Source organism: Myotis lucifugus, unplaced genomic scaffold (genome assembly GCF_000147115.1).
Source record: "Myotis lucifugus unplaced genomic scaffold, Myoluc2.0 scaffold_51, whole genome shotgun sequence".
Classification (NCBI taxonomy): Eukaryota; Metazoa; Chordata; class Mammalia; order Chiroptera; family Vespertilionidae; genus Myotis; species Myotis lucifugus.
In genome coordinates, this window is record NW_005871099.1 from 6,391,645 (window position 1) to 6,401,806 (window position 10,162).

A 10,162-nucleotide genomic window follows, 5' to 3' on the forward strand; every position below is an offset into this window, starting at 1 on the left:
AGAAATTATAGTGTTCTATCATCTTTAAGTTATTTACCCAATAATTATTTTTTTAAGTTTCAACACAGTTTTATTGAGAGGTGTTGTTTGCCTAGAAATACACTAGAACTTGGGGAAGAGGATATGTTCACTTTGAAAGATAAGATTTTCCTAACACTATGAGAAAGGCATGGTGAAGGGTGAGCACACAGCAGTGTGGATCTGTATTCCCACCTCCTTGTCCTTTGTTTGCATTTCTTTCTCATTTAGCAAGTACCAGAGAATAATAACACAAAGACAAGAAAAAAAAATCCAGCAAGATCAACCTCTAACCAGGCCACACCAGGGCAGAGAGGGTCAAGGGTCACACATCTGCAACTTTGTCAACTGAGTGTCCTTGCTTTCCCACAATGACTCACCCAGATATTCCCATCTTGATGATAAGGTTTCCAGTTCCTCCCAGTGTCACTGTAGAGCATACGGTATTGGGTCACCCAGTCTGAGCTGCTGTATCTTCCTTGGGTTGCAATGGCACTGATCTGCTTCCGATTGCCAAAGTCAACCTGAAGCCATTGATAATGGTCACTGTCAGATGGAGACCATCCCCCGGCACCTGAACAAAGTAGAGACAAAAGGGGAGAATAGATATTTAAAGTTAAACTTCTATAATTGACAATGGATTATTTTTCGTCTTATAGTTGGCCTTGGCAGTGCTGTATTTCACACAGATATTATGAAATGTCCTTTACAGATGCCACTGGGACTTCCACTAATATTCTTCCAGCTGGGTTACAGTGATGCTCTAACCTCTTTATGGTATAATTATGTGCTCATTTTCTCCTGAGCAAATGTCTTCATAATTCCTCAATTAGATCTTATTAGTACATGTCAAAGTCTAATTGGCTGAGGGTTGATCAATTTACCATGAATTCTTCAACTCAAAATCACTAGGAAAAATATATGACAATCTATTAATTCTTCACACAAGGTTTTATCTTTTAGTAGATTATAAATGTAACAAAACGTAATTATACACAACTCTAAAATATATTTTGCTGTCAAAAGGTCAGAGTTCAAAGAACACTAGTTCTTAAGATGAGGCATAGTGTTATATTAAGCCCCTGTACTCATGAGAACTAAGTTAGTAAATCAGGCAATATGTTCACTAACTCTTGAGAAATATATAACCTATGACTCTTAATAATCACATTTCTAGGAAAATAATTCGAGTTGCTAAATGAAATGAAATTCTTTTGGCAAAATATAATAAATACTTGTAAGAATGCAAAAATATTTACTAGAAAAATGGCACTAATATAGAACAAAAGGCTCCTAATTTATACCACTATGTAAAATAACTGTGGTTGCACATAAATACATTACAGAAAATATGGCATAATGCTTGGTGCTAACAGGCAACATAATTTTTTGAGTGAGTTTGGCTGCTAATGGGAGAAACTAAGAGAAAAATATTTAATACATTATCCAATTCAGAGTACACCAAAATATATGCATCATTTTCAAATAAGGAATTTAAAGGCTGAAAATAAATGTATTCAATGACGACCATGGTAATAAAATCATTTTGTAAATCATCACAGATAGGTCATTCATTTAATGATGTTTATATGGCTTATTTTTGCTTTCAGCTATGATAGAATAGCTCTCCCACCACAAAAATTCACAAACCTGACAAAGTGTATATTAAAATTACCCTTTTTGGAGATTGGACAACAGTCAGTGCAGGACCCTGATCCATGAGAGAAGATAAACAAGTGAGGTGAGCACTGCCAGCTCCTGGCTTTCTGCCTGGTTCATCTTCTGGATCACAGCACATGAGGGAGTATCCCAAATAGAAACAGCAGCATCACTGAGATGGAGACAAATCAGAAGCATAGCTACCGAGGACAGGGTTCCAGAGAGAGGCAGCTGTGCCAAGAAAGAGCCCGAGAAGCTGCACAGGACCACCAATGAGTCTCTACAGCTCTGACTCTGGATGAAAACTGAGCTGTGTATTTGAAACCAACCTTCCTCAAGACCCCCTGGAGGGAGTTTTTCAAATGAGCAACCAGAGGATGCCCAGGGCTGAGACTAGGTTGATTTCAGATGAGACAAGATTGAGCAAACTTGTTGAACAACCCTAGGTTTCAGTAGAGATCTCAGAAAGGGATTAGAAGAAGTTAGCTCTAAAACACGGGCTACCCTGCACACATCTGAACAAAGGTTGGTAACTAGCCTGAAGAAAGATCAACCTTACCCACAAATAAATAAGTCCTTGCTTAAACAAAACTCAACACTCCATTAGGAAGGCCATGGAAGTTTAGAAACTCAACAACATAGCATTTATAATGCCCAGTAGAAAAATTTTATAAAATACTAGACCTTTGAGGAAGCAGCAAAATAATGACTTATTACCAGAGAAAAGTCAGTCAATAGAAATTGACTGAAAAATGACAGAGATGATAAAATTAGCAGACCAGGACTTTAAAACAGAGATTATAAATTAGTGCCATTTATAAAAAAGATAATATATAAATATTGAAGACACAAATATAAAATCTTAATGGATAAAAGAAAGAATAAAAATTAAAAAAATGAAAGTTTTTGGACTAAAAAATACATCTGAGATAAAACTTTTAATGGATGGACTTAACAGCAGATTAGAAGTTGAGGGGGAAAAACACTTTAGCATACTTGAATATAGGGTCATATGAACCTTTCAAATTGAAGCTCAGAAAAGGCTTAAAAATGAACAGTACTCCACTAACTTATAGGATAATATTGTGTCCTAACAGTCGTGCAAATGGAATACTAAAAGCAGAGAAAGTAGAAATTAGGAAGAAAAATATTCATTTGAAGAAATAATGGTTGAAAAATATAAACCCAGATATATGAGAAATTTACCAGATTCCAAAAAGATAAATAAAAGAAAAACACACCAAGACACCTCACAATCAATTGGTAAAACAAACAAACAAACAAAAACAATGCTAATGAGAAACTCTTGAAAGTAAGAAGAAGGCAATAACATCTCAGCAAAAACAATTCAAGCTGAAAGACAATGAAACAGCATATCTGAGGTGATGAACAACAACAACAACAAAAGTAAAAGGGAAGCTGCCAACAAAAAGCTCTATATCCAGCCAAAATATCCTTTAAAATGAAAGCAACATAATGATATTTAGGACAAAAGCTGAGCAAATTCATCACCAGTAGATGTGTACTATAAGAAATGGAAGTTTTCCAGCTCCAAGGTTAAATTACTGTATTGAAACTCATACCAGTACCAGTATATATCCATGAAGAAACATGCTGAACATGGTAAACATGTCCATAAGTATAAAATATTTGATCATGTTTTTAAATTTCTCAAAAAGATAATTGAGCATTTAAAATAAAAGCAGTAACAATGAATTAGAGATGTAGAAGTAAAATGTATGACTAGAATAGCACAAAGGATAGAAGACAAGAAAAACATATACTGTATTGAGTTTCTTTTATTTGAAGTGATATATTATTTGATGATTGTGAACCCTAGATCAAGGGCCAGCAAACTTTCTTTGTAAAGGGTTAATTACTGAATGTTTTAGGCTCTGTAGGCTATACTACATCTGTTACAAGTAGTAAACTCTGTTGCTGTAGCATGAAGTCATAGGTAATACAGTAAACTCTCCATTTTACAGACCTTTATTGAACGGACTTCGGATGTAATGGGTAAAATTTCCGGTCTGTATGTCATATGTGAAAATTAACACTCTGTTAATTTTAAAATCCTTTTAAGCAAAATTTGCTTAAAATTAAATTAATAGGTTATTTTTTGTTATTAATTCACTGTTATTTTAAACAAATTTTAGTGAATAGGCTGTATGTTGGAAAAAACACTGTAGCAATTTATTTATAGTAAATAAATATTACATATTTACAACTATAGTCTACATATTTTAATCCAGGAGTCATCACTCATAAGCAAAGTTTGGGAGATGATTAGCATGTGATCACACGGCTCTCCTGGTAACTGGTTCTGCTGTCCCTCGGCATGACTTTTTGCAGCAGTTTTAACACGTGCAGGCCGATGTTCCCATGTGCACTAAGCCAAGCCCCAGCCCTTTGTTTACTCTGGATGACGGGTGAATGCATGCATTCCCTAGACTTACTCAGTATAACTTTAAAATACAGTAATACATATAGAAAACTATTCTGTGAAATTAAACTTTTCATACATACTTTTGATTACACAAACATGCCTACATAAGTAAAAACAGGTAAACTAACGTCAATTTTTTAAAACAGGCATTCAGAAAACCTACTTTATTATATAATGGGCTTGCAGCTTTAATGGACACCCCCTCACCCAAATTAGTCTGTTATATTGAGGTTGTACTATACATAATCAAAAGGTCAATAAAACTGGGAAAATATGGATTCTCCTTGAAGTATCAGCATGTTCCCTGTAAATAACACCTCCTGTGGTAGAGGCTGTGATGTGCCACTGAGGTCTGCCTTTATGACTGAGGACTTGGTGCCTCTGTAATTCCGTGTTGCCAGAGACACTAGTTAGCTGTAATTCCTCTTCAGGAATTTCCAGAATTAAAAAGAGGGATTTACCCAAGGCCATGCGCCTTCTTGGGGTTGTACAGATGCAATGACTGCTTGACCTGGGATTGTAGAGGTCCAGGCCCCTCGCTCCAACTTGGGAAAACTCCCTGCAGAAGTGGTTGAAACCTTTGAGACTGCATTGCATCTCAACCTCTCCCCCTGCCTATTTCCTCTTCATCCCCTTCCCTTCCACAGGTCTCATCCACCTAACATTCCCTAATAAAGTCCTATGTGTTAGTCTCCATCTCAGAATTTGTGTTCTGGAAAGTGCAGTCTGCAAAACCTCCTTGGAACCACTTTCCTGAAAATCTGCTCACTAGTGATATGAAGTAATTGTCTCTGCTTTCTACTTTGTGTGTTATTTGCATGTGTATTTTGTCCCATTGTAGTATCTAATATTACCTAGGGTAATATATCATCCACATGCAGACTTCACCTACAATTCTGTAAAATTTTGGAGGAGCAGTAAATTTTTCAGATAACAATGTACCCAGTCATCAAGAGATTATAAATATATTTTCTTATCTGTTGGATATTTTGTTCCAAATTTAGGAGAAATTCTATATATAATTGTGTATAAAGGCCTATCGATGTGTTACAAAAGCAACAAGGTGGTTTGGCCATTGAAGTAAACGAGCAATTATTACATGAAGGAAGAGAAGGTATATTCAACTGATTGTTGAAATTTAGACTATTTCCCCTAACTAATCCTGCAAAGAATATTGCAGAATACATTTCCGTATATTACCTATTTTTTGCTGCATTACAATTTTTCAATAAGGAGGCAATTAACATAAACTAGTTAATCCCATTAATCTCATCACTTTAAAAGAAAAGAACTTATTGATAACTTTAAGAGAAGCAAAAATCTGAAACAAGTAAAAATATATGTTAAAACTTATTCCTTAGCAGAAGGATATGTGGAGAGAATAGTGATTAACTTCAAGGGGAGGGCACATGTCAGGCTTGCATGAGGAACATAGTGGAAAGATGGATAAAAAGTTTCCTGTTTCTCTTTGATCTATCAAGCAATGTAATTTGGGGAAGTTGATTACTTTGTTCATTTGGCTTGTGACATGTATAACCTCTATCAATCCAAGGATTAGGAATGATAACCCTTTCATGACCAAAAAACCCACACAAAAAAAACAAAACAAAACAAAAAACTCAGGAAAGTGGCACACAGCAGAGGAGAAGTTGCTCCCTAAGATGGCGTGGAGAGTGCAACAGGGCAAACACGTTCCCTGTGGATATTGTTTTAGCTCAAACGGAAAAAATGGAAAGTCAAAGAGGAGGTAGAAGAGGAGGAGATTTTAAATAGTCATAAACTCTTAGTTTCTGAGACCTAAGAATAACTGTCTAGAACCAATAAAACCAAAAATATCTTTATTCTTTATTGTTGAAAGTATTCAGATGTCCCCTTTTCTCCCCACTGACACCCTCCACCCCATCCCCAGGCCTTCACTGCACTATTGTCTGTGTCCATAGGTTATGCATACTTGTATATAAATTATTTGGTTAATTTCTTCCTGCCAGGACCCTTAACTCTGAGATCCCTTAGTCTGTTCCACGCTTCTACGTCTTTGGATCTATTTTGTTCATCAGGTTATTTTGTTCACTAGATTCTACATATGAGTGAGATCATGTGATACTTGTCTTTCTCTGACTGGCTTATGTGACTTAATGCAATACTCTATTTCCTAAACAGTAGGGATGTTGTTGCCTCCCTCCTATTCTCTCCTGTGTTAATCACTTTCTCTTTTTCTCTCTCTCCCATTGCTTGCCTTCCAACTCCCTCCCTTTCTTCCCCCCTCTTCTTTTTTTTTCTCTCTCTCATACACACACCCCTCCTCCCCTGTGAATGTGTGTGTGTGCATATGTGTGAGTGTGGATTGTGTGTATGTGAACCATAAAGATACACAGTGTTCATATTCTAGATATTCACTCTACTGGGGTTACTTGAGTGATAAATTAAAATAAAGAATCTAGAGAAAGGAATGAAACTTGCACTCAAAACTTAGTGATAGCTTATAATTATGATAGCCATTTCTGTTTTGTAAATTAGTATATCTGAGAGAAAAAAGGAGCTTAGTGGTGGGTGGTTCAGGAGAGAGCATTTAGTTTCTTTTCTAGTGATAAATGGTTCCTGCATAGACATGATGCCTAAGTGGGTGGTTGTAACAACACTAGAGATTATAAGCCTGGAGTCTAATTTTCTTTAAAGGTAGAAAAACATTTCAATTAAGTACAGAACTATCTTTAATAACTAGTTGACATTTATGTATCAGATGAAAAGAATAAATTGAAAAGGAGACTTTCAGGTAAGATAGCATTATGACTTTAGGCTTGGAGGCCTCCTTCTGGTCTAAATACACAGTATTTTTAGATAAAATAGATAAAAAGAAAATTGAAAAAAAAATAGCCAGATTCAAAAATAAGATAAACATTTCCATGCACAAGAAAGGCAATAAAAATGCAAACAATAAGTAGGCCCAAAGCTGAGGCCTGCTGGAATTGGGGTCTGGGGACACACAGAGGAAGTGGGACACTTGGTTTCTGAGGGTCATCAATAAAAGTAAATCTCCTATGTGTGTCAGACAAAGGAAGTATGTGCCAGGGCTGAAAACCCCGACTAGCCCAGGGCTATGCTGCTTGTGGAAAGAAAACAGCTGCTCACTGATTCGGAAATATGAGACTATGCCCAAAGAAGTTGGAAAACAGGAAAGGCTCCTCCTGGCTTGGTGACTGGACCTGTGATTCCCTATTAACACTGCCAGGCAAAGGCACAGGTTGTCCATGTGGGCTGTATTTCTGGACCAGAGATCTGGGAAGCTGAGTAGAGAAAATCACAAATAGCATAGTCAAAAGATCAATGCAAATGAACTCCAGATATAATAGCAATTGAGGACCAGTGGAAATAAACTTTTTAAGTTCTCAGATATATAAACAAGTAATGCTAGGCATTACAAATAGCAGTAATGATCAGATTCAACAGGGAGACATAAAATTATTTATAGACAAATGCTAAAAAGAACCAGATTGCTTTAGAAATAAAAAATGTAGTCATTGATAGAAAAAAAAACATATCTCATTGGAGGAAAATCCACAACTTATATTATCTCACAAATAACCAGTCTGCTGAAAGGTAATACAGAAGGATTTATACAGAAGTCCCCATAGAAAATACAAAATATGTTAGAGTTTCAGAACATCTGCTTCTACCAAGATGGAGTACAGAAATCTAATTTACTTTCCCACCTGAAACAACGAAAAAGCAGATAAAATATATAAAACAATAGTTTGCAAGATAGTAAGATATGAGGCAAAAAGGGGCTAAGATTCCTAAGGTACAGGACATAAATGGAGTTAGCCCCATTTCCTCATCTTCCTATCTTGAGAGATTGTCAAGGCTGATACACACAAAGAACTTGGCAGAATCCCTGGGTTGAGAAGATAGAGCAGGGGAGACCAAGGTGGCGGAAGTTAGAAGCCAAGGAAGAAGCTGCATAGAGAGATCACTCTAAAAAATCAGCAGGGGGCTCCTTTGAGTCTTCATTTACCCACACATCTGAAAAAACTACCCACCCACAGCTGGGCAAAGAATCATCTGAATGGATGAAGGTACTAGTGGTCTGTACTACTGACCAATAATCCCATCATTCCCCTCCTAGGTGTTTTCTTAGGAGAAAAGGAAGCATGTGAACATACAAAGTCCTGCCCATGATGCTCACAGAAGCTGTATGTGTAATAGTCCAAAGCTGTAAACAACTCAAATGTCCATCAGCAGATAAATGGATAAACAAATTGTATATATCACAGAACAGAATACAACTCAGCAATACAAAGGAATGGACATTGATACACACTAGATGATTAATCTAAACATAATTATTCTGACTGGAAGGACTCAGGAAGGTGCCCAGCATACAATTACATTTATATACAATTCTAGGAAATGTAAACTTATACATAGGAACAAAAGAAGATCAATGATTGCTTCAGAATGGGGACAAAGAAGGGAAAGGAAGAGGTTACAAAGTTCCAGAAGATTTTTGGGGGTATAGGTTGTATTTATTATCTTGATTGTGGTGGTGGTTTCTTGGGTATATTCATATATAAAAAAGATCACACTTTACAATTTAAATATGTATAGATTAGTTTACATCAATGATACATCAATAAAGCTGTTAAAATTTGTAGGAATAAATAGACATGGAGGATAAAGTGGGAATTTCAATGATAAATCTAAGAAATCTATACTAATAATAAAGGAATATGCAAATTGCCCAGGACACTGTCACATAACGACCATTCAGCAGGCTGCATCCTTGCCCCCTGCTCAGGCAGCTGCGAGGCCCAAGGTAGCTAAGATAGGATACGATAGGAGGGGATAAGGAAGGAGAAGGAGAGGAAGGAAGGCCTGCATGTAGACAGGCCCAGAGGAGAAACAGAAATACAGAAAGGGAACAAGAAAAAGACACAGGAATGGAAAAGGAAAGGAAATGAAGGGCTCCATGTGGGAGGGGGTGGCAACCACAGGGGGGCGGAGCAGCTATGTCCAGTGAGGGGCAGGGTGCAGGCAGCATGAAGTGGGGAACCACACCCAGACATGGGAGGAGGGCGGTGGCCCCCAGTGTGGGCCATTGGGACAGAGGGGTGGACGGTCCGAGGCCTTCCAGGCAGAGGTGCTCCTGCTCTGAGGCTGCAGTGCCTGGACCACATGGGCCTCGGCCACCCTCGTTGGGCTGGGTGCCCCATGCTGGGAGGGGAGGCGCAGCTTAGCTGGGGGGGAGTTGGACACTAAGGAGAGTACTGCTTTCATCCCTGAGGGCTGGACCCCAAAGACACTGGCCAGGGTTAGGTTGGTGGTGCATTAAGTGTACTTTGTTGACTAGAAGTTGGGGTGTCCCAGGCAGGGAATGGGAGGAGGACGGCAGCAGGGAGGCCAGGGAAGGGGCGGTGCCGAAGGCCTGGCCAGAGCTGGGCCCTGGGCTGGGGGTTAATGCCCCCTGAACAGAAGCTTTAATATCAAAGTGCACTCAGGCGGGGCTGGAAGCAGGTCCCAGAAAAGGGGAAGGTTGAAAAGAGAAACCAGTGAACATGGCAGGGGGTGAGGGGGTGGTAATAATAAGGAAGGAGGGAGGGAGGCAGGGTTCAGGCTCACAAGGGAAAGGCGAATGGGGGAGGAGTAAGAAGGAGACAGACATGGGGAATAAAGGGAGAGAAGGGAGGAGAGAGGGAGGGAGGGAGGTAGAGGGGCCACAGGACTTTCAAAGAGAGGTAGGGAAAGAAAGCAGGGAAGAGAAGGATGCTAAGATGGGGTGAGGTCAGGAAAATAGTTAAATACAAAGAAGAAACAGAATGTGAGAGTGAGAGGAGTTTAAAAGGAGGAGTTAGTAAGAAAATTACGTACAGGGTGATTTTTTAAAAATGTAGTCAGACATCCCCTGAGTGCTCCCAGACTGTAAAAGGGCGCAGGCTTGGCTGAGACCCGCCCCTCTTCCCCCCACAGGAATTTCATGCACCAGGCCTCTAGTTCTAGAATAAAACCAATACACAGAATTCAAACATTTGAAGAATAATTGAA

At 38.5% G+C, this 10,162-nt stretch overlaps 1 protein-coding gene across 1 annotated transcript in view; it reads right to left on the bottom strand.

The window, feature by feature from the left end:
• Positions 1 to 10,162, bottom strand: part of CNTNAP2 (contactin associated protein like 2) — a 1,215,871-nt gene that overhangs the window by 1,163,811 nt on the left and 41,898 nt on the right. The window contains exon 3 of the mRNA XM_006088715.3: positions 399 to 592. Within this exon, the coding sequence (XP_006088777.1) occupies positions 399 to 592 (194 nt within the window). The remainder of the gene's footprint in view (positions 1 to 398; positions 593 to 10,162) is intronic.